Here is a 26,061-nt window from a genome sequence, read left to right as displayed (position 1 = left end):
GTAAGATACCTCAAGTCAACAGACTGTAAAGGCTCAAGCGGAGGTTTAGAAAGAGCACGAAGAACCAAATTGAGGTCCCAGGGCTCCACAGGATGACAAAAAGGAGGTTGTATGCACAAAACTACTTGCAAAAATGTCTTGATATTTGCATATTCAGCAATCTTTTTCTGAAAATAGACAGAAAGGGCGGATATCTGCCCCTTGAGGGAACTAAGCCTCAACCCCTTCTGAACACCTTCCTGAAGAAAATCCAGGACACGGGAAATCCTAAATCTAGAAGAATGAAATCCCTTAGACTCTCACCACACAATATACGTCTTCCACACTCTGTAATAAATGGAAGATGACGCAGGCTTTCTGGCCCTAATCATGGTGTTTATAACCTCTTGAGAGAAACCCTTAGCTTTAAGTATTAGGGTTTCAATAGCCAGGCCGTCAAAGCCAGCTGATCCAAACCTTGGTAAAGGAATGGACCCTGGACCAGAAGATCTGCCTGCATGGGAAGCCGGAATGGAGGAGCTCCTGCTAATAACAGCAGATCTGAGAACCACGCTCTGCGTGGCCAAAATGGAGCTACTAGAATAGCGGGAACCTTTTCCTTCTTCACCTTATTTAGTACCCGTGCAATCATTGAAATGGGTGGGAAAATGTACACCATCCGGTACTGCCAAGGGGCCGACATGGCGTCTACTATTTCTGCCGCTGGGTCTCGAGCTCTTGCACCGTAGCGCGGTACCTGATAGACCTGATAGCGTCCAGTCTGAACTATCTCCGGACGGCCCCAACGCTCCACCAGTAGGGAGAATACCTGACTGTTTAGAGCCCATTCCCCGGGATGAAGAGTGTGTCTGCTGAGGAAGTCAGCTTCCCAATTCTTCACCCCCGGAATGTGAATGGCTGAAATCCTGGGGACCTGATGTTCTGCCCACGCTAGTATGCGACTGGCCTCTCGCATTGCAGCCGCGCTGCGAGTGCCCCCTTGATGATTTATGCACGCTACCGTGGTGGCGTTGTCGGACTGAATCTGAAGAGGTTTTCCTCTTAGAAATTCCTGTGCTCCCATCAGATTATTGTACACTGCTCTGAGCTCCAGAATGTTTATTGGACGACGTGATTCCTGAGGGGACCAGAGACCCTGAAGCCTCAGGGTTCCTGTTACTCCCCCCCCATCCCAACAGACTGGCGTCTGTTGTGATTAGAGTCCAAGACCATACCTGTAAGGATTGGCCTCTCTCCAAGTTGGATCGGGACGTCCACCAGACAAAAGATAGCCTTGTGGACGTGGACAGACAAACAATCTGTTTGTCTAAATTCTTCTGAGACCCTGACCACTTCCGCAGGATCTCTCCCTGAAGTGGACCGGAGTGAAATTGAGCAAAGGGATCGGCCTCGAATACCGAGACCATTGTCCCCAGGAGCTTCATGCAACTGAGGACCGAGACATTCCTTTTCCTCAGCATGGCTCTGGTCTTTGTCTGCAAAGCTAAGACTTTTTCTGCTGGAAGATAAACTCTCAGAGACTGAGTATCGAAAAGCAGCCCCAAGAAGCGCATCTGCTGAGTTGGCACCAGCGATGACTTGGGTAAATTCAACACCCAACTGTGTCTCTGAAGAAACTGCATAACAGTCTGAATCTGTTGGGATAGAAGTTCCGCAGACGGTGCCTTCAATAGGTCGTCTAGGTAAGGGACAATTGTTATGCCCTTCTGGCGCAATAGACCAGCCATGACCTTGGTAAAAACTCTAGGAGCAGTAGCCAGGCCGAAGGGGAGTGCCCTGAACTGAAAGTGCGCCTTTAATACTGCAAACTGAAGGAGACTCTGGTGTCCTTCCCAGATCGGGATGTGTAGGTAGGCATCCTTGATGTCTAATGATGCCAAAAACTCCCCTTTTTTCTATCCCTGCTATCACAGAGCGAAGGGATTCCATGCGAAATTTCTGAACCTTCAGCTGCTTGTTTAGAGACCGAAGATTCAGGATGGGCCGGAAGAATGCATCTGGTTTTGGCACCAGGAAGAGGTTTGAATGAAAACCTCGCCCCCTTTGTAGAGGAGGAACCTGAACTATTACCTGTGCAGAAAGGAGCTTTTGAATGGCTTCCTGAAGTGCCACCCTTCTGCGGGGACAAGAGGGGAGAGGGGTGACGAAGAATCTGTGAGGAGGGGAGTGGGCTAGATCTATGACATAGCCCCGGGACACAACTCCTTGAACCCAGAGATCCGTCGTGGATTCCCACCACTGATCCCTGAATTGAAGAAGTCGTGCCCCCACCTGATGCTCCCCCTGAAGAACTATGTCACGCGGAGGGTTTGTCTGCTGGACGAGCAGAACCTCTCCTTGCTGTACCTCTACCTCCTCTGCCTCTAACAGCTGATGATCTAGACGCTGAGGAATGCCCTCTATTAAAGGCACCTCCCCCTCAGGAAAAACTCTGAAAGGAACGATATCTACCCTGACGGGGGCTGCTTGAAACCGTAGGTAGAGCAGAACTCTTTCCTCCCGTGGTCTCCTGAATAACCCTTTCAAGCTCCGCCCCGAATAGAGTTAGTCCGTCAAAGGTTAAATTCTCTAAAGCTCTCTTAGAGTCTGCGTCTACTGACCAAGTTTGTAACCATAGGTTACGACGAGCTGCTACAATAAGAGCCGAGGCCTTAGCATTTACAGAAACTGCATCCATGGCAGCATTCGCTACATACTCTGAAGTTTCTAGTACATGTTCTGCTAGATCTACTAGCTCTGTACGCGGAGTGTTATCTCTAAGGCCCCTAATCAAAGCCTCCATCCATAACTGCACCGCCTTGTTGGCCCATGCCACAGCCATCTTAGGCCTAAACAAACTTCCTACAGCGGTATAAGCTGAGCGAAGAGCCAGATCACACTTCTTATCAGTGTAGTCCTTGAGGGTTATCCGCTCCTGGACTAGGATAGCCGAAGATGAAGCTAAACGGGCTACCGGAGTGTCCACTCTAGGTAAAGTCTCCCATTACTGTGTCCTCAGGGGGCAGAGGATAAAGGGACTTGAATTTTCCCGGCATCAAACTGCTTTTTTGGCTTGTGCCAAGCTTCAGAAATAATCTCCAACATTTCTGGAGAATGCGGGAATATTGCTAACTGTGCCTTCGGTCTTTTAAATAAGGAGATACCCTTAGGAGCCGCCGGCTCCGGGTCAGCTAACCCTAAGGCATGTCTGATTCCCAAAATAAGACTATCCACGCTCGTGGAGCCAGAGTCAGGATCATATAGAGCCTCCCCTTCCGGGTCTATATCTACCTCACCTTCCTCTGCTGAGGAGAGATCAGAGAGCTGACCATTGTCCAGACCTGCATCAGTGATGGCCCTCTTACCCTTCTGGGAAATAGATACTGGCCTATCTTCCCTGTGGGTAGACCCTGCTTGTGATGTGGAAGTGTTCTCGTCAGCCTGGCTGCCTGCAAGTGTAAGTGGGGTAGTGTTCTCACGTACCTCTATTACCCGCAACATCACGTTCGTCAGTTTCTCCATGGATGAAGAAAGGGCCTGCATCCAGGGTGGTTCTACCATTGCAGAAGATCCCTCCTGGGATGAGTTGTCTCGCCTCTGAGCGTCTGCAGTACAAGCTGCGCAAAGGGAGTTTCGGTCTGTGTGGCCAACAGAAAGTTTTGGGTTACATTTTGCACAGGTATAATACATTGCAGCAGGCACAGAATTACCCTTGCCCTTAGCAGTCCCCTTCTCCGCCATTGTCCTGCTTCTTAAAATAATTATTAAAAGAAATGCAGACAAATTAAGATGACAAAATAGAAGAGTCCTGTGCTAGGAAGTCTCTGAAAGAGCACCACTCCAAATAAAAAACAATGTTCAATATAGAACTGTCTGTGAAAATTTCCTCTACCTGGAATAACTCACAAGACCATATCAATACATATAAACATTCCACTAATGCTCCTATCTCATACAGGCCTGTAAGGATTAGGGCAGAAACTGATATCCCCGGATGGAGAGGCAGAGCAGAGAGATGACCCAGCATACAAGCACGCTTCACAGTTGGTGACTCTCCGTTCACCGCGCAGGAAGACCAGGGACCAGGAAGTTGCACTCTTACTCTTCCTCTTCCTGCCGCTGCCCGCTCTGCCTTCTCCCCACTCGCTGGTCCCATCTATCAATGGCCGCCTAGGAGTGTACAGGCGCGCTATTTTAAACTGCCCAGCGTCGCGCGCTTCTCTTCTGCAGCCGCTCACCTCTTCCGAGAGTGAGCGCTGCATATGTCCCCCAATCTGCTCGTTTTGTCCGGGGAGAGCGGGGACCTGCCGGCACGCTGATCGCAGCAAGGGGGGGAAAAGGCTGATGCAGCTTCCTCCCCTGTCGCTCTACACAGTTTCTGACATGGTGTTTCCCTTCATAAAATAAAATTTACTGTGTCCTCAGGAGCTATGTCCCCTGTCTCTAATGGCCAAATAGACTAATGCCGGCAGAGGTGCTGGTTAAATGAGCGCTAGGCTTCACTTACCTGCGCTGGCATCCAGAGTGAGCAGAGCTGAGTCCTACTCACTCTGCTGGGTCTTGCACAGGATCCCGCGCTGCACCTAATTAGGAATAGGATAATAAGAACATGAAAAACCTACTGCTAAACAGAGTATAGGCAGGAGCCTATACTCTAGTGACCCAACTCTAAGTCACTTGAAAAAAACTGAGGATCTCTCTGGAGAGGAGGGGCATAGCAGGGAAGGAGTCCAAAGACTTAACAGTTAAAGTGACAAAAACTCCTGAGCCCACTACTATTACCCCAATGTCTCGCAGTGTCCCCCAATGGAAGGGAAGAGAAATACATTTTATGAACTACAATAAGAAGTTAATCACATTGCAGTCTGGCACAGACTTCATGCAGGGTATAATGAAAAAACCTCACCAGTATCCTAGCCACTCTCAGGGACTGCTGTCTATCCAAGCTACTCCTGGGACACAGACGCTATCTAAACTTTGAAGGTCACGGTCACTCCGCTTTTGGCTGACACACAGCTCCTCAAGACCTGGAGAGAGGAGATCAGTTCAAAGGCAGTACTCCATGGAGCTGAACAGCTTGTTTTGTCACAAGAGGAAATACTGGGGGAGGTATTCTCTGCAGTAACAGAAGAAGGTGTTTCTGGGAGAAACAGCGACACAACAGGACACAGCCAAACAGAAAAGAGAAAGAGGGAGCTGCACAGTGTGTCAGGAGAAATCAGTGAGAAGAGCTGACATGAAGAGTGACTGGGACCAGCGGTCATCTTCAGTCTACAGCCGAATCCAAGGGGCAGAGAAGCTGTCAGTACAAATCCTATTAGGTGCTGTGAGATGCCGGATCTTCTCTGATGACTGGAACATAAGATAAGTTGCTCTTTCCAAAATAGAGGCCTAGTAATAACCTGTTAGTTGCTGAAGCAGTAATTAAGTTAGTGAGAGGGTTATGTATTAATATCATCAGTCACGCAGAGTATTTGTACGTTGTAAATGTCTGTTCACAAGTTTGATTTTAGGTTAGAATTGTAAGTAACACCAATGGAGGTTTCTACATTACCATTATTATATTTGCTGGTGATTGTTGGGTTGTAACAGTGTCACGTTTAGTTATACAATTAATACAACAGAAAATTTACAAGACAGTTCCAGATTTTATTTCCAGTAATCAAATGTGTTTATTTCATAAATGTGTACATAGCCCCCTACAGTCCCTCCATATGGCAATATGACAATAAGCATCCTCAGTATCCAGGGATGCCATGAACGGAATAACTGACTAAAGGGACTCCATCTACAATCACACATGGAGGAACCAGGAAACAACAGACAACTCTAAGGGTCTCCGATGATCTGTGTAACAAGGATCTGACGGACATAATTTTCCCCGGCTGTCATTTTAAAGATGCTTGTGAGTGGTTTGGTTGAACATTGTTTTAAACCTCATCTGTCACGTCATCTGGCTGTGGATAAAAGCCTATCAAAATGGACTTTGATTTACCCATACTATTCTTACATAAAGCCAGGTGTACATGTATACATTATGGTGGAAGCATACATACATAGCAGCTTTAAATTCAGATTAATAGTAGTCGCAATGACACTAAACTGTAGTGCCGGACAGCTCTTTGTCACACGCCGGTCCCATAGCTAGGTACTGGCCCTTTAAGAACTATGTTGGTGCTTGCTTTCGCTTCGAGTCTCTACCAGTCCATAGGCGTTTCTCGTTATATTGATTGGGATCTCCTTCTGAAGCCTATTGGTCCTTGAGGACTATTTCAAGTTCCCGTAATCATGGACTCATTGCCTGATCTTCGTGTTACTCACGGCCGTGGGTCCTGGCTGCATATCTGATCTTTTGCCTATCTGCTGGATACTATCGGTGGCCGAAGTTACCTGTCATCATTGCTCTCCATTGGCTCCGCCAGTTCGTGGTTCATCTACAAGCTGAAGTTACGTGGTGTCATTCATCTGCACACAGAACTATTCGTGAGTTGTCTGCTACACCTGCACTCATGTTGATTGGCTCCAGTACTATTCTACTCGGCTGTCTATGTTGCGGTATGCTATGTTGAACTACAATCAAGTTCTCTTGTCATCTGTGGTTCTATGTCTGGCACGGCTATTATTATTCTGCTGATTATTATTGTTGGACTGTTAATATGAATATACTGCTAAGCCGGGAGCCTCTACTTCAATACAAGTTGAGTGCATTACCAGCTGTCGTCTAATTGTGATGAACTCTCGCTTACCTGTTAACCGGATCTCCTGTGACCTTTAGTTCTACGCTCAGTTTGGATTTCGTTATCACGCTGTACTTCTAGGTAACCTGCATGTTACCAGTTATATCCAAGTTCCTGGATAGCATATAACGTTCTTTATTCCGCTATATGAACTATTGTGATACCTATAACCACCTGCTAAAGTGAATCATATTATACCTTTGGATCAGCCAAGTCTGCATACAATTCTCATCTGACTTTTAGTTGTGTCAGTGGTTCACCTTCATCTGCTGTGTGTTTCGTGTGGGATCCAAGTGTTGTATTACCATCTAGCGTTGAACTGTTATATTGTCTATTTCGCATGCTGTTGCCATTGGTTACCAACTAAAATGCATCTGTGATTACGATTGTATTTTATTATAACTGCTGTTGTATCTTCTATCAATATATCAAGTTGCAACACTACTACCATCGTTTGTGTTATTGTTCCCTGTGATGCCACCCAAAAAAAAAAAGACCCAGAAACCCCTGGGCAGAGGAGGGGGACAGCGCGGCAGAGGAGGGGGACAGCGCGGCAGAGGAGGGGGACAGCGCGGCAGAGGAGGGGGACAGCGCGGCAGAGGAGGGGGACAGCGCGGCAGAGGAGGGGGACAGCGGGGCAGAGGATGGGGACAGCGGGGCAGAGGATGGGGACAGCGGGGCAGAGGATGGGGACAGCGGGGCAGAGGAGGGGCAGTGGAGGGGGACACAGCGTGAGAGAGGGCAGTGGAGGGGGACACAGCATGAGAGAGGGCAGTGGAGGGGGACACAGCATGAGAGAGGGCAGTGGAGGGGGACAGCGTAAGAGAGGGCAGTGGAGGGGGACACAGCGTGAGAGAGGGCAGTGGAGGGGGACACAGCGTGAGAGAGGGCAGTGGAGGGGGACACAGCGTGAGAGAGGGCAGTGGAGGGGGACACAGCGTGAGAGAGGGCAGTGGAGGGGGACACAGCGTGAGAGAGGGCAGTGGAGGGGGACACAGCGTGAGAGAGGGCAGTGGAGGGGGACACAGCGTGAGAGAGGGCAGTGGAGGGGGACACAGCGTGAGAGAGGGCAGTGGAGGGGGACACAGCGTGAGAGAGGGCAGTGGAGGGGGACACAGCGTGAGAGAGGGCAGTGGAGGGGGACACAGCGTGAGAGAGGGCAGTGGAGGGGGACACAGCGTGAGAGGGGCAGAGGAGGGGGACACAGCGTGAGAGGGACAGAGGAGGGGGACACAGCGTGAGAGGGACAGAGGAGGGGACAGCGTGACAGAGGGGGCAGTGTGTCTGGATGCAGAGGGGGCAGAGTGTCTGGATGCAGAGGGGGCATTTTTGCATACATCTAAAAAAGTATTTCTGTCCTGACCTAAATACTTATTACAATTTTTTTGACCCAACTACTTCTAAAACAGGACTGCTCAATAATTATTTTGGAGGGGTGCCTTGAAAAAATTTGGAGACTCTAAGGGTGCCGCGAACTGCAAAAGTTTGGGAACCACTGCCCTAGGCTCCAAAACAGCAGGAGGAAAAACCATGAGGAGCTGTATCATCTCTCTCTCGGCCTGCGTGAGCTAGAACCCAGGGGTTACCTAAGCGGGCTCCTGTCCTTCCTCACAATCTGTAACAGGGTAGTGTCCAGCAGCCACTGGAAACACCCCTGGTCTCTGGGATCCCATGAAGAAACAGTGTCCGACGCCTTTGTACTGACTATTGCTTTTCAGGTCTCTGTCCAAATTGAGTGCGATCAAGAAACGCCAAATACGAAGCAGAGAGCCACTAACATTTCCGCATTTTTCTGTTGTATCGTTTAGGAAACCTGCTCCTAAAGAGCAGCTTAGGGCTGCTACAATTAGTCCCAGCCGTGAATGAGCCAGAAATCTCGGTGCCATCCCCATCTATAGGACAGCATTCCCCAATGAGTCACTTGAGCACCTTCCTCTTAATATGCAGAGAACAGTAATAGAGCACGATGGAGAATTACACTCACCTAAGTTATACAGCCTTTCATGTGTATTCATGTCAGAGCCAGTGGCGGATCCGGGGGGGGGAAGCCATCCGGGCAATCGCCTCCCCTAGCAGGGACTTGCTGCAGACGGCTACACAGTGTGTGCAGGTCCGTTCGGCAGTGACAGGCAGGGACAGTGTCTTGCCCGGCCGCTCTGATTGCCGGGCAGCACATTGTACCTGCTGAGTGGACCTGCATATAGTGTGCAGCAGCCGTAAGCCTTAGCTGTCAGCAAGGGGGCGGGGCCTAAATCGCCCCGGGTACAACAATTTTCTAGATCCGCCTCTGGTCAGAGCGGCTTTACGCTGCTTGCTCTTTATTCCAGAATACACAATTTAGCGCATTCACTATTATCTTTAGACATGACAAGTAATTCCAGCTTCAGACAGTTTAGTTCCTCTCTCACTAGACACTGTCTGTGTATGATACAAGTTACTTATCTGCTTCCTACTGACCTTCCTCTCTGACATCCAGAGCCTGTACAGTCTCCTCCATCGGCAGAACTCGTTCATGTCTATGGCAAACCCGCTCCACTGGTTTCTTCTTAACAGGGGACGTGTTACATTGTCCCTCTTGATCTGCACAATGCTCCAGGAAATCAATCATTTCAGAGTCATCCACTTCACATCCCTACACGACAAGACGGTGTATGAGAAAGTCAGGGGAGGAGACAACGCGGACATGTAGAACAAGCTGGGGCGCACTAGATGGCTGAATGAGCGCTGCGTAGGTAAGAGAGAGTACGCCGTGCAGCAGTACCCTCTGTGGAACCCAGTGAGACACAGTAACAAATGCTCATAGCACTAACAAGTATAGAAATAAGTGTTAGTGGGGGTAATAGTCTGATAATCACTTTTCTTGTAGCCATTGTTTCCCCTTATGTTTTTCCAGGTTTATGCATACCAGTGCAATCACTGAAACAAGATGAGGTTAGGGAACACCAATACCAATGTAAAAGAAAGAACCGCAATTCACCCAAAGGAGAAAATTAAAAAAAAACATTCCAAAAAATTAGGTTAAAATCATTACCCTAAAATAGCAAGAAATCATTTTACTTTCATTCAGCTTTCACCCAGTGGTTTTGTGATTTTAGTCAGTATCATATTTTTGCCACCGTTTCTGTCTCGTCAGATAATCAAACAAAATAAAAGCAAAATGTGATGGAAACAGAGACCAAACATAACAAAACCAAATCCTCACCCTGCCGAGAGCCTCTCGTTTACTCTGTATGTCCCGACACCGGCACTTGGGGAAAACTCTCTGTACCAATCTCTTCACTGTGAAATAATCCACAGAATCTCCATACACGTGTCTACGTAGTTCATCCAAATCCTGGGCCTGTAACGTAATAATAATATGTAACATTGACTGTATAATAACCCGCACTGAGTGATAATACACAGACTTTACAAACGTGTTTACCTAACTCATCCAAATCCTGAGCCTGTAACGTAACAGTAATATGTTACATTCTCTATATAATAGCCCACACTGACCAATAATCCAGAGTTGTCTGATCACACACAAACCAATCCTACTTCTTGACTGGATAATTTGGACATCCTTGTGGTTCGTCATGTTGGACACAATCCAGGCTGATGGAGACTGCACTCAAAGGCCAAATTCAGATATTTTTCACCAATGCCTATCAATGTTATCTGACAGAATGGGTGTAATAGTGGCTGAGATATGGCAGTGTGCGGCTGGTTTAACAGACAGTTTTGCTGCAAGTTATGAAGCTTAGTTACCATTCATTGTGGAGAGGACGAGACAGAAGGAGATAGCGAGAGCGAGACAGAGAGGGACGAGAGAGAGGGACAGAGACAAACGTGAGAGGGGCGAGAGAGACACAAGAGAGAGAAGGAGAGATACGAGAGAGTGTGTGGGAAAGCAGACATGGAGGGTTGCTCTCTTCAGTGTTGTGCTGAATATGGCTCTTGTGATGGAAATGCCAGAAAGGGTGAGTACATGGTAAATGACCTTTGAATAAAATCAGACTAATAAAATATTGATCTACTTGCTTCAGAATGACGGAACAACACTACAAACATAACAGAATAATGGTGGAGATTTTATACTGTACCAATGCTTACATCAGGGGCGAGAAAAAGGTGACAATGAGCGTCCTTGCCGTCCCGTCCTGCTCTTCCAATCTCTTGGACGTAGCTTTCAAAGTTTTTGGGCATATTATAGTGAATGATACCTCTCACATCAGACTTGTCCAGTCCCATTCCAAAAGCCACAGTGGCTACAACCATCCGCAGCTGGCCGCTCATAAAGTTGTTCTGTACTCGCCGGCGCTCTGCAGCTGATAATCCCGCGTGATACGAGTCCACCACCCACTTCAGAGGCCGCCGAATTTTTTTCTTGGCTGCAGAAACAAAACTTCTTCACTAATGTGTATTACGCCTTCTTTCTCCTCAATATAATAGACTCAATTCCAAATAAAGTATTTACACTATGTCAGTAATGTGGAGTCTCTTAGGGGAGAATTCAATTGACCACGTTACTTGGGAGAAAGCGGCCAACGCACTATTACCGTTAGTACAGTCATTTTAATGCAGATTTTTGCTCTCGGCTGTCAGAGCTATGAACAAAAATCAGTGTTGAAATTACTGTAACGGTAATAGAGCGTGGACCGCGTTATTCTAACGCTGTCAATTGAATTCCCCCCTTAATGTCAGGAAATGTCCCATCATAATATTTTTACCTTCTTAGTGCTTGTTCTCACTTGTTCTATTACCTACATCAACAAACATCACCCTTCTCTAATCCATATTTCTCATTGTATTTTTATATTTCCCCCGTCACTCTTCCACTTTTTACCTTGAAGTTTCTTCCTGTCAGAAACAGGGTCCACATCCTCCTCTGTCGTGTGACATGTCTGCAAAATCACCCCCTGCAAACAGGTACGTAGCAGGGCCGCTAAACGCTGCGTCTCTTCTCTCCGCGTACAATAAACAATTACAGATTCCAAATTTCTAAAACGTTCACCTTTCAACAGTGTGACAAGAGCCTAAAAGGAGGAAAAACGTTACAATATAAGGGAAAAAAATATATAATAATGGGGGTTGTGGCCATTTCGGACAGTCCTTACATTGCAGAGCTCTGTAGTAATTGATCCTTTTTCACCAAATTAACAGATCTCACCTCTATGTCATCTATCTACAACTGTGGCTGAAGCCAGCAGACACTCATGGAGGGCCTTGAAGCCTTGCCAGGTGCGGCACAGACTTTTCTCTGACTGTCTGATGGAGAGTGCGGCCTACCTCTGTCACAGACTCTGGATCTGGCCCCCTTTGGCTTCTAACGACTTACCAGGACCCCCCTGATAGGATTCGGCTGAGACAGAGATTTTCCGGGCCTCCTTCGCGCTGACCCTGCCTGGTTCCCTACCCGAACTGCCACTCCTCTTGGGCCCCATTGTGAACGCGGCGTCTCACACCTTCATGAGACTCCCATCTAGTGTGACCCCATCGCCTTACCAGGCTTTGGGGGTGACTTCCGGTTCGCAGCATTGACATCCGGTCGGCGTTTGTGTGGGAGACATACAAAAGAGAGACAGAGAGAGATACATGAGAGAAAGAAACGAGAGACAAAAGAGAGAGCCCAACAAGCTGCCTCTATTGTCCAATCGGTGGACGCTAGTGGGAAGGAGAGCCATTTGACAGGGGAAATAGCCTCAGTTTTCATTCCCGTCTATATGACATAGCTGGTCCGCCCTCCCTGGCAGCCCCTGCCTAAGAGGGAACTAATTTGTGAATACCTCCAGAAAACGGGATTTATACTTACGATAAATCTTTTTCTCTGAGTCCATCTGGGGGACACTCCTTAACCATGGGGTTGAGTCGGGGGGAGGAGTCTGGCACCCAAAGAGTTAACTTTTTTCAGCTGACAGCATATCACCCCCACCAATTCCCACATACCTCAGTTCGATTACAAAAGCCATTAGGAAGATAGGCCAATCAACCAAGACACACCACTCAACAGAGGGGGGAGTGGAGACAAAACAACGAAAAGACGGGGGGGATCGGAGTGTCCCCCAGATGGACTCAGAGAAAAAGATTTATCGTAAGTATAATCTGGGGGACACTCCTTAACCATGGGGACTTACAAAAGCAATCCCTCTGAAGGGTGGGACCGCTCTGATCTCCTTGCACGCAGAACACTACGGCCAAAGGAGGTGTCCCCAGACGCAAATATATTAAATTGGTAGAATTTCGTAAAGGTATGGACCGAGGACCAGGTGGCTGCTCTGCACAGCTGGTCCGCCATGGCTCCATTACGAGCCGCCCAAGACGCCCCAACCGACCGGGTAGAATGGGCAACAATACGTTTCGGCACAGAGAGATTAATACTTTGGACATAAGCCTCCCTGATAGTCAGGGTAAGCCATCTGGCAATAGTGTGCTTAGATGCTGGCCATCCCCGTTTGGAAAAGTCAAACAACACAAATAGAGACTTACGTATCTTTGCAGATCTCTTAACATATATACGTAATGCCCTCACTACGTCCAAATATTTATTTGTCTTTGTTCTTCTGTTTGGTTCTTGTCCAGCAACCACCAGCTGAGGACCTACCTCCTCTACTGGTACCTCGAGCACGGGAATGCTCCTCTGGGATGGGACCCTGCCCAGGGTAAGGTCGCGAAAGATGTCACCATCTTTCCCAGCAGCTTCAAAGACCTGGCTACTGACAGCCTCTTGTCTGACATGATCCTGCCTGTCCACTCCATCTAGGACCTCAACTTGTCCTGTGGAGACAACCTTCTGCTGCGTACCAAGTCCCTCACTAGTCTCAAGAAACTCATTCTTAGACAAGGGATTCTATGTGACCCTTTCAGACTCTAGAAGTTCGGTCATAGACTGAACAACTCGTCTAGCCTTAGCACCCTGAATGGGTGTGACTAAAACCTTTTTCCTTACTGGAAATTCTAAGCCTGTATAGCTTCGTCTGAACTAAGCAAATCGACAGCCCTGAGCTCTTTCTGATTTGACAGAAGCCAGCGAGGTAAATCTTTTCAAAACCTGAGGTGAGCTGGTCCCATGAATTCTATCACGATATTCTGGACCTACTCGTCTACCGAGGACCCTGTCTGCTGCCGGGCAAACCCAAGCAGCCGTCCTCCCACCCCACCCTCTGGAACCAGAGGTGGTGGGTAGTCATGCCGCTGGTCTATCCGGCAGCTTGGCGGAAGAAGCTCTCCACGCCACAGGGGCAAAGGATGATCTTCCCCTACGGGACTGTCTCCTGGATTCCACGGCCCCTGGATCGGTAGTCTGGCCTCTGCCAGACCCGCCGCCGTAAGGAGGCTGTGTGAAAGAACTAAACCTAGGCCTAGCCCTAGGTCTTGGAGTATTTGCCCCCTGAAGCCTGTAAAATCCAAGAGTCTAATTCTGGACCAAATAACATCCCACCCGTTTACAGGATGGATTCTAATGATCGTTTAGACCCTGAATCCGCATTCCAAGCCCTTAACCATAACGCCCTTCTAGCTACTACAGCTGTAGCTGAAATAGACGAAGCTATGGAGGCCGAATTATGGGCCGCTTCATATACATAGCCTGCTGCCTCCCTTAGCTGCATGGCCAGAGGCAGTAAATCTGAATCCTGCAAGGCAGACTCTAACTGCCCTGCCCAGACTTCCATGGCCCTAGCTACCCAGGTAGAGGACAATGCTGGTATGAGGCTAATACCGGCGGCCGAGAAGATCGACTTCAGCAGGGATTCTAATTTCTTGTCAGTCGCGTCCTGTAAGGTCGCTGTCCCGGGTAACGGTAGTGTAGTCTGACGAACCAATCTCGCCACAGGTGTATCTACCTTTGCCACCTGTTCCCAACGGGTGGCATATCCTCCTCCTGAAGGGGATACAATACGCCAAACTTCCTTAGCATAGAGAACCTTTTATCTGGATATTTCCAAGAGGCCTCTACAATATCCCTCAACTCAACTGAGGGAGGGAACCTGACCACCTGCTTAGAAGCCTTCTTAAAGATGGAGCGGTCCAAAGACTTCGTCTCCTCTACTTCAGCAAACCCCAGGGTCTGACGAACTGCTCTTTCCAGATCGTCCATACCCTGGTGCCTAGAGTTTCCTTCTGACTCTATAATGGACACATCTGAATCGTCCAACAATTCCCCCTCCTCCTCTGAGGAACTCTCAGAGTCTGACACTGACCACAGCGCTTTAGCTGTTTGTCTACGTCTTTTAACACTACGCTTGTGTCTGGGGTTCTCCAGTAGATGGGTAAGCCGGTCCAGGCTTTTAGCCACCGCTGACCAACCCACCTCTCCCATCTGGGAAACCCCCGGGAGGGCTGGGGAGGGAAATACACCGACCCCTGGGGAAAATGACTTATCTGTCATTCCTACTGTTATACCCTGAGAAACCACAGATGTAGCTGGGATCTCAACTGGTTTAGATAACATATTTACAAGGGTATTAACTCCCTGTGTTAAGGCAGCAGCCCACTCAGGAGGATCTACCGTTATGGTGGAGGTGTCTATAGGCTGTTTCACAGGAGCCACAGTGCAGGCTGCACAGAGCCCCCCCCCCCCCCCCCCCCCCTGCTGATCCAGCCGTTCACTTGTTAGTTTAACATTACATTTTGAACAGACATTATGTTTGGTACGTGTTGTTTTGCCTTTATCTGCCATCACAAGATAAGAAAAACTAAATCACGTTTCAAAATTCACAAACACTTCTCCAATTTATCAGAAAATACAGATTAGGTTATATTAACATATAGTATTTCTGATTTAAATAAGACAGGCTTGGAGAACTTTATAGTTTTCTCATAAACAGTTCTCTCAACACATCATTGTCTTATAATATACATGTCTACACATGCACACACATACACACAGAAGAAAATAAAAGTGATACTCAGCGGGGAAGATATGTGTCAACAGTGCACTTCTCTTCAAATGACTGCTGCAACTGTCCTCCTTTTGAAGCTTGGCGCCAAAAAGGGATCTTCCACGAGCTCACTCAGCGGGGGAGGGGAAGAGGTGTTTCTCAACACATTCCCCTACCACTGGAATCTCCTTCTGTGTCTCTGCTAACAGTGATTTCCCCAATCTACTTAGGTGAAATACTGTTGCTTTATCTTTCTCACATTTTGCTACCACACCACAAAATACAGGTACATATTTATCTATGAACCAGTCAAAAGATAGTATTTCTGTTCCTTTTCCTCTATATAGAGAGTATAAGGTATATTTTTTTTAGACAAGCTGAAAGGCTGCAGCAGGTTTTTCAATAATGACTGCAATTAGCACAGAACACCTGGGCCCATTTAGCATTACATTTGGAACAGACAATATGTTTGGCATGCCCAAACACTTCCACAACCTTTATCAGAAAATACAGACTAGGTTATTTAACATATCATAGTATTTCTGATTAAATAAGACAGGTTTGGAGAACTTTATAGTTTTCCTTAAACACAGTTCTCTCAACACCTCATAGTCTTATAATACACATGCATATACAGAAGAAACAAAGTGATACTTAGCGTGGAAGATATGTGTCAACAGTGCACTTCTCTTCAAATGACTGCTACAACTGTCCTCCTTTTGAAGCTTGGTGCCAAAAAAGGGATCTTCCACGTGCTCACTCAGCAGGGGGGGGGGGGAGCGGTGTTCCTCAAACACATTCCCCTTCCACTGGCTCTCCTTCTGTGTTGTTTACCTTAACAGCATTTTGCCCTTTCTCTTATATTAGGGGAAAACCTGTTAGAATGTGTTCCCCGCTAGCGCTACTCAAAGCGCGCCATCCCCATGGGAGGAGGAACTTTGTATACTCCAGCTGGCTTCTGGGGAACCTCAGCAGTAAAGGCGCTTTCTGCCTAATGGCAGTGCTCGTCCTGCATCAGTGGGGAGAGTCTCTTGCCGACTGCTTCCCGCTGTGAGAAGCGCTTCTTACCTGTCAGCGCGGGCTGCCCCCCCCCCCCCGACAGGCGCTTCTCCCACGAGTCAGCTCCGTTTGCACAGAGCCTCTCGCCACTGTCAAAAGAAAAAAACTGCAAAAGAAAAGTAAAAAACCTATAACCAGTGAACCCTGTTCACTGTCTCTCTTGGAGCTCTTCAGGTGCAACCTTTTTCCAAGGGCACCCAATTCAAACTGAGGTATGTGGGAATTGGGGGGGGTGATATGCTGTCAGCTTATAAAAGTTAACTCTTTGGGTGCCAGACTCCTCCCCCCGACTCAACCCCATGGTTAAGGAGTGTCCCCCAGATGGATGAAAGAGAAATGCAATTTTCCCAAGCTCTCGGAGTCTGACAAGAAGATGCTGGATTAACCTTTTTACCCTGAAAGAAGTGGAAGAGGCTATCACCTCCACGCTATCTGACAAAAGCCCAGGGCCCGATGGGTTTACAATTGACTATTATAAGATGTTTGACCAAGTGTTAAACCCTCTCCTCCTAGGAGCCTTTAATGAGGTCTCAGATAAACCCAGCTTCTCCTGGCAGTCGCTCGAATCACACGTTACGATTCTTCATAAGGAAGGTAAGGACCCCACCCTGTGCTCCAGCTATTGCCTAATCTCCTTGTTAAATGCTGACGATTTGTTGGCAACAGTCACAAACCCTACAGTTTTATTAGCCAGTTTATTGCTCGAGTTTGAAAGGTTCGGGGCACTGTCAAGCTTCAAAATGAATTAAACTAAATATATGGCCCATCCCGCCAGATGTTCTTGAAGGTCTACGATGATCCTCCCCTTTCACATGGCACCCTTCTCGGATGTAGTATCTAGGGACATTACTGCCTAGGGACCTTTCTGACTTGTATAAAATCAACTTCATCCCTGTAATTACTCACAATACTAGCGCAAGGTAAGAATAGTTGCAGAGGATATCATGAGCTGTCCAGTTGCAGACGGCCCTGATTCTGGCTGTTAAGCATCCCAGATATTGCTATATAAAAAATCTCTACTCTGACATCTGAGCAATGCAGCCATAGCGGTTATCCCAGTCCATTGGCGGTCTCCTGCCGCTCCTAGCGTACAAGAATGGTTCCAACAGATTGATCTTTACAGGCTCATGGATGACATCGACCTATCCGGCAAAAACAAAGTTACTGAGTACACGATGATGTGGCTCTGCTGGCTTGAATTTAAGGAGTCTCTGTGTTACCGCTCTTTTATGGACTGTGGATGATCTCATTTGGATAGAGGATTGTTTGGATAAGCACACTAGTGGGCGGGCAGGAACTAAACACTTTTGTCTGGCATCCTTTTCCTAATACGAGGAGTCCCCATCTCCCGTCCCTCATCTTTCATTCTCCTCCCCTCCCTCTATATCCCCTCATCCATCTTTCACTTCTGTGTTTTGTTTGTCTTTATACTAAGCGTCAGTTATTATCGGTAGACAGACTACGATACTCCTAGTTAATTTTGCTTATGTAATTCATCCATCTGCTGTATATATTCCTCTATTCTTTCAATAGAAACAGAAAAAAAAATAACAAATAAAAAAAATCATACCACACCTAATATCGTACTATAATTATACTAATATATATATATATTAGAACAAAGCACAGGCAGGGCGCCTCATAGTGTAACACCAAGATAATAAAGGACAGAATGTGTATAAATATTCGTACCGTCAGGTAGAGATGTATGATCTAGAACCGAGTGGATCCTCTTTGAGAACTGTAACTCTGGGTCTCAACTCAGGAACAATTGAGGGATGTGGAAAAAGGCAAACATAGCATAATATTGTAATGCAAAAAATAATGCACCACGTGTAACTTGAAACACCACAGGATATTCAAAGGGTGTAGAATTCATAATTCACCAGGGTATATGTATAATATCCAACCCAGAGAAACTACACACCACTTTTCTATGTGAGCAATAAATCATATGCGTACCAGAAATTAGAGCATAATAGCCAAAAGATGTTTCCTTGTAGACAGCGGTATCCTAGTACAAAGGCTCCCTTCCAACGGCGGTATAATAAATGGAAGAGGATACGATGTAAAAAGCAATACAAATTTAATAAACAAAGTAAACACTGAACTCACATATAGTTCACCGGGTAAAGCTGATCAATAATAAGGCTCAACGCGTTTCGTCTTGATCATAAGATTTCCTCAGGAGCACAGAAATGTATAACACCGGACTAACCGGCTTTTTATGAAGTCCGCGCGCCATTTTGGCGCATGCGCACAATCCGCCACAGTGTGCGCAGGGATCGAGAAATTGAATAACTTTATTGAGGACGACAACAGGTTCTGTGTGCAATCACAGACAGAAGCGCTAGCATCAATTAAAACAATATATAAGATGTATTTATAAATACACATTATAAATACACGGTTTATAAGAGATAGTGTGATTTTGTAGACTACTATCTTACCTTTATATTTTTTGGATGACACTAAAGTCATTCTTTATACAATTATACATTGCAATAGCTTTATATGTATTATAATTCTCACGCTGCACTTTCTGAGATATAGTATTATTAGCAAGGATAGCTATACGTGATGGATTGTCAATTCTTTTTCTATCACTTACATATTCTCCAAATTGATGATATGACTACTATGTGCAGATCGCATCTTATATATTGTTTTAATTGATGCTAGCGCTTCTGTCTGTGATTACACACAGAACCTGTTGTCGTCCTCAATAAAGTTATTCAATTTCTTGATCCCCGCGCCTGCGCACACTGTGGCGGATTGTGCGCATGCGCCAAAATGGCGCGTGGACTTCATAAAAAGCCGGTTAGTCCGGTGTTATACATTTCTGTGCTCCTGAGGAAGTCTTATGATCAAGACGAAACGCGTTGAGCCTTATTATTGATCAGCTTTACCCGGTGAACTATATGTGAGTTCAGTGTTTACTTTGTTTATTAAATTTGTATTGCTTTTTACATCGTATCCTCTTCCATTTATTATACCGCCGTTGGAAGGGAGCCTTTGTACTAGGATATCGCTGTCTACAAGGAAACATCTTTTGGCTATTATGCTAATTTCTGGTACGCATATGATTTATTGCTCACATAGAAAAGTGGTGTGTAGTTTCTCTGGGTTGGATATTATACATATACCCTGGTGAATTATGAATTCTACACCCTTTGAATATCCTGTGGTGTTTCAAGTTACACGTGGTGCGTTATTTTTTGCATTACAATATTATGCTATGTTTGCCTTTTTCCACATTCCTGGATTATTCCCGAGTTGAGATCCAGTGTTACAGTTCTCAAAGAGGATCCAATAGAGTCTAGATCATACATCTCTACCTGACGGTACGCATATATATATATATACATATTTTGTCCTTTGTTGTCCTGGTGTTACACTATGAGGCGCCCTGCCTGTGCTTTGTTCTAGTGACTGTTTTCTTCTGGATTGACCATCTGGATACAGGCTTATACGTGGCTGCCACTCACACATGAGTGAAGTGATTGTGGACTATTGAATATTACACCTGATATTATACAATGTTGTGCATTTTATATATTTTTTAATACTTACCGATGTGGTAGATAGCGCCAGAGTATATCAATTGTTGTGTCTATAATATATATATATATATATATATATATTTAACAACTTCTGTCATTTACATGTTGGATTGCTCCTGTAAATTAAAATATGTGGGTAAGACTAAACGTCCTTTAAAATTGCGTATTCAGGAGCATATCCGTAATATCAAAAATGGAGTACAAAGTCATTCTGTCTCCAGACACTTTGCACAAAGACATAATGGTGATCCAAAACATCTTAAATTCATGGCTCTGGAAAAAGTTACATTAAACTCAAGTGGAGGAGACTTACAACGCAGACTTTCTCAACGTGAAATGTTTTGGATTTTCCAATTAGGTACCTTGACTCCAACTGGCTTAAATGAGAACTATGAGATAGCCCCTTTTTTATAGTTTTTAGTTTTTAATACTTTTAGATTCATAGATGTTATACCGTCTTAGATATCTTTGGTCCACCACAGCCTTTTTTCTGTCATTTAGTAAGATATTTCTTCCATTTATTGTACACATTAGCACTTTAAATATGGTCTACACAGAGATTTTCCGTATGGATATATAGACATAATTATTCATAGGTCCATTATTGAACTTTCTGTTATTTATGTTTTATACGAGAATGGATGTTATGTACTAGTCTGATATTGTAACTATTTACGTTGTCTTTATACCAGAGGACAATTGCACTTTTGCACTTTTTGATCACATAGTGTTTTACCACTTGTTAGTGGTTACTGAACTTGTCCTTGTTTTTATAGAGATGCCAAGTGATTATTGGGTACACTACAATATGGTGGCACATGTAATTATAGAAGGCTACATAGCTATGCTAAACTACCTCTAATTACAAGATAGTATATTGTATTTTATTGTGACTTTGTCGATACCCAGCCAATTCTACTTGGGTATGTTTTCCGATATTGCCTTTTCTTGTTATTGTTACTAAAGTTGTTTTGACGCATGCGCCGTGATTGGCGGCCTCTGCGCTTACACCAGGTTGGCGTGATCGCTTTATACAAGGCTGGGACTATATGTTATATACATTTATTATTATCGTGCTCCTGAGGAATTTCCGTTTTTAAATTATAAGATAGTATTTTGCATTTTATTGTTACTTTGTTGATACGTAGCTAATTCTACTTGGGTGTTTTCCGATATTGCCTTTTTTTGTTATTGTTAATAAAGTTGTTTTGACGCATGCGCCGTGATTGGCGGCCTCTGCGCATGCACCAAGATGGCATGATCGTTTTATATAAAGTTGAGACTATATGTTATACACATTTACCATTATCTTGCTACTGAGGAAGTCCCGTTTTGTCGGGACGAAACGCGTCGGAGCCAATACCTTATCAACGCTTGTTTGCCATACTCAATGTAATTGCATTATTTACTTTTATCAATAAATCACCATTGTATTTTACACCATACCTTTCCTTGTCATTATCGCCGCCGCTGAACGAGGCTGGGATGGAAGTATTATATATTTGACCTGCAAAGAGTTTTCTATACGTTGCTGCTCTAAGAATATCTGTTAGGCAGACTATATGTTTTATATTTAGATATTTCACATGGGTACTCCATCTATTTTATCCATCTTCACTATGGGTTTATGTGTTGATTCACGATAAGGAAGCCCAGTTACATCAGGTGGTATATATATATATCCACACGAGGTGTTGTTTAAATCTATGACAATACTACTCTATGTTGGCTTTTTGCTGCATTGTCTTACCTGTTGGAAATTTTGAGGAACAGCCCTTGAGGAGGACCCTCCATCTCTGAATGGACTACCGATTATTACTCTACGGTACGCAGCATAATACATTTGTTTATACTATACATCTGATAATACACAATGAGGCGCCCTGCCTGTTTTTTGTTGCAGTAATCATCCCTATCCGGACTAACCATCTGGTCGCAGGTTATTGTGGCTGCCGCTCATACTCAAGCTAACTTTCCTTTCGGGACAATCCTTTAATTGGACTTTGCTATTGTATTCACAATTGATATTTATATTGTGGTGTTTACGCTGTGGTTAATAGCGCCATTTTTATATCTATTTTTTGGTTATATATATATATATATATATATATATATATATATATATATATATATATATATATATATATATATATATATATATTGGACCTGTTAACTTCACGTGTTTTGGTTCTGTATTTTTTATTAAAAATTCCTAAAATAAGCTAAGATCACATAATTTTGATTTTTTTTGTCCCTACATTATTATTAACCCCAATAACACTATTTTCAGTCATTTCTAGTCAATTTTGAACACCTCACAGGTCACAATATTATTTTCATCCACTTTCTGCCAAAGACTGGAGTAAGCTAGCTGGATACTAAGCGACAGAGCAATGGCACAAACACAAAGCAGCTCACAGTACATCTAGGAAACATTGCCACAGAGAAGTGGCAGAAAATAAAAGTGAAGATTGAATTGTCCTTGGGCCTTCCCACCCACCCTTATGATTGATATTAAAAGGACATATACAGCTTAACAAACCAAGCATTTCAGCAACAAGAAGTACCAGTTTTGTGACTGAAGTACTTGGTTTGTTAGGACCACCACAAAACAAGTTAACAAATGGGCTTAAGGCAGCTAAGCCAACAGTGCTGTTAATGAATTCTACAGTGGCATGATGTTGTCATAATCCTCATCAGTGTGTCCATCCTCCTCACACAATATTAATTCATCCCCGCTTGGATCCACCATTACAGAAGGGTCTGTACTTTTATGTAGTTGGCGGTAAAGGCCTTCCTCATGGAATTTGTAGTTCATTTTTATGAACATCATTCACATTTTTAGGAAGTAGCCTTCTACACCGTTCGCCGACAAGGTTCCCGGCTGTGCTGAAAACTATTTCTGAGTACACGCTGGAGGGTGGACAACTTAGGTATTGCAAAGCGAGTTTGTACATGGGGCTCCAAACTGTCATTTTTTCCTTGCAGTATGTAAAGGGACTGCTTGTAGTGTCTATTTCTATGCGGACATTAAAATAATCCTCCACCATCTCTCCTATATCTCTAACCTCAGTCTCTTCCCTTTTCCTTTATTACATTTTTACTTCCAACATCCAACAAATGTTTCAATCTCCCTGCTCCAAATTATAACCCTTTACGGTTTCTTCCATTTCAAGATGCCTGCATGCACCGATTTCATTTAGTAATTATTACTTTTTTTCAACCCCTGCATATATCCTATAGCAGGCTTGGCTAACCTGTGGCACTCCAGGTGTTGTGAAACTACAAGTCCCCGCATACCCTTCCAGCAATAAGCTGCTATATATTGGCAAAGCATGCTGGGGCTTGTAGTTTCACAACACCTGGAGTGCCACTGGTCAGCCACGCCTGCCTAGAGAGACCCCAGATTGAAGTTGTGGCAGAAAGGATCACAGATAACATTCCAGTCTGCTGTTTTTCATCCACTTATCCGCATCATGTGGATATATTTTTATTTTCTGATAATTATGATCTTTTATTCGTATTCTGAGTTGTGAGTGTTTAAGGAGTTCTTATTTATATGGACTTTTATATGAACTGGTACCACCTAGGTTCTTCAATGGAGCCAGGTGGATTACATCAGTTCCTGCATTCACAGTTCACAAATATATCATAACATTGTTAAACATAACATCAATATAAACCTAACCGTACGTTCACCACCGTTATTCCTGACACTATCCTTGCACTATTTTCTTTACATATGTATCTTGAATAAGAATTAGCATTTGTGATATTGATTTAACTATCACAGATATCAAACAATAGCTACACAGTTAAGGGAGAAGGGTCTCTCAGACTCATTCAGTAAATGACATTTAAGGAAACTGAAGTGAACATCACCTGGTCTCGATCCCTGTCCATGGACACAGAGAGATGCAAGTTCGAAGGAACAGCAGCGGATTGAAGGGAAATATTCTCATGTTCTGGAACCCCCAGGTGACGACCAACATCCTGTGCAGTACCCAGAGTGGCCGTCGCCGTAAGACCGAGCAGACAGTGGACACCAAGGCGCTCGCGAAGAACCTAATACATACATAAGTCATCATAAGAATAATGAAGTCCATGCTAGGCAATGTCTTCCTGTACACCACATCGTTAGCTGTACTACCTGGGTGGGTCTTATTACATATCATACTGACATATTTAACAGGAATTCACAGATCTCAACATGTATGGAATATGATATGATACAGATGGTATGAAGGTCAATGAGCAATGTAAGATAGCAGTGTAGTAACAGTCAGTATAATACACAGTGACTGGTAATGTAATATATGGAGTTAGGATGATATATAGATGATATGAAGGTCAGTGAGCAGTGTAAGATAGCAGTGTAGTAACAGTCAGTATAATACACAGTAACTAGTAATGTAATATATGGAGTTAGGATGATATAATACACAGATGGTATGAAGGTCAATGAGCAATGTAATATAGCAGTGTAGTAACAGTCAGTATAATACACAGTGACTGGTAATGTAATATATGGAGTTAGGATGATATATAGATGATATGAAGGTCAGTGAGCAGTGTAAGATAGCAGTGTAGTAACAGTCAGTATAATACACAGTAACTAGTAATGTAATATATGGAGTTAGGATGATATAATACACAGATGGTATGAAGGTCAATGAGCAATGTAAGATAGCAGTGTAGTAACAGTCAGTATAATACACAGTGACTGGTAATGTAATATATGGAGTTAGGATGATATAATATACAGATGATATGAAGGTCAGTGAGCAGTGTAAGATAGCAGTGTAGTAACAGTCAGTATAATACACAATGACTGGTAATGTAATATATGGAGTTAGGATGATATAATATACAGATGATATGAAGGTCAGTGAGCAATGTAATATAGCAGTGTAGTAACAGTCAGTATAATACACAATGACTGGTAATGTAATATATGGAGTTAGGATGATATAATATACAGATGATATGAAGGTCAGTGAGCAGTGTAAGATAGCAGTGTAGTAACAGTCAGTATAATACACAATGACTGGTAATGTAATATATGGAGTTAGGATGATATACAGATGATATGAAGGTCAATGAGCAATGTAAGATAGCAGTGTAGTAACAGTCAGTATAATACACAATGACTGGTAATGTAATATATGGAGTTAGGATGATATACAGATGGTATGAAGGTCAGTGAGCAGTGTAATATAGCAGTGTAGTAACAGTCAGTATAATACACAGTGACTGGTAATGTAATATATGGAGTTAGGATGATATAATATACAGATGATATGAAGGTCAGTGAGCAGTGTAAGATAGCAGTGTAGTAACAGTCAGTATAATACACAATGACTGGTAATGTAATATATGGAGTTAGGATGATATAATATACAGATGATATGAAGGTCAGTGAGCAATGTAAGATAGCAGTGTAGTAACAGTCAGTATAATACACAATGACTGGTAATGTAATATATGGAGTTAGGATGATATACAGATGGTATGAAGGTCAGTGAGCAGTGTAATATAGCAGTGTAGTAACAGTCAGTATAATACACAGTGACTGGTAATGTAATATATGGAGTTAGGATGATATACAGATGGTATGAAGGTCAGTGAGCAGTGTAATATAGCAGTGTAGTAACAGTCAGTATAATACACAGTGACTGGTAATGTAATATATGGAGTTAGGATGATATAATATACAGATGATATGAAGGTCAGTGAGCAGTGTAATATAGCAGTGTAGTAACAGTCAGTATAATACACAATGACTGGTAATGTAATATATGGAGTTAGGATGATATACAGATGATATGAAGGTCAGTGAGCAGTGTAAGATAGCAGTGTAGT

At 44.3% G+C, this 26,061-nt stretch overlaps 1 protein-coding gene across 5 annotated transcripts in view; it reads right to left on the bottom strand.

The window, feature by feature from the left end:
* Positions 1-26,061, bottom strand: part of RECQL4 (RecQ like helicase 4) — a 162,441-nt gene that overhangs the window by 31,452 nt on the left and 104,928 nt on the right. For all 5 annotated transcript variants that reach the window (XM_075197581.1, XM_075197583.1, XM_075197585.1 and 2 more), the window contains 5 exons: positions 24,082-24,264; positions 11,545-11,734; positions 10,812-11,089; positions 9,919-10,056; positions 9,174-9,348 (listed from right to left, as the gene is read on the bottom strand). In XM_075197581.1, coding sequence (XP_075053682.1) covers positions 9,174-9,348; positions 9,919-10,056; positions 10,812-11,089; positions 11,545-11,734; positions 24,082-24,264 — 964 coding nt within the window. The remainder of the gene's footprint in view (positions 1-9,173; positions 9,349-9,918; positions 10,057-10,811; positions 11,090-11,544; positions 11,735-24,081; positions 24,265-26,061) is intronic.

The sequence above is a fragment of the Mixophyes fleayi genome, chromosome 2, assembly GCF_038048845.1.
Source record: "Mixophyes fleayi isolate aMixFle1 chromosome 2, aMixFle1.hap1, whole genome shotgun sequence".
Taxonomy (NCBI): domain Eukaryota; kingdom Metazoa; phylum Chordata; class Amphibia; order Anura; family Limnodynastidae; genus Mixophyes; species Mixophyes fleayi.
Note: the sequence above shows the minus strand (reverse complement) of the source record. Positions and strands in the feature narration are given on the sequence as shown.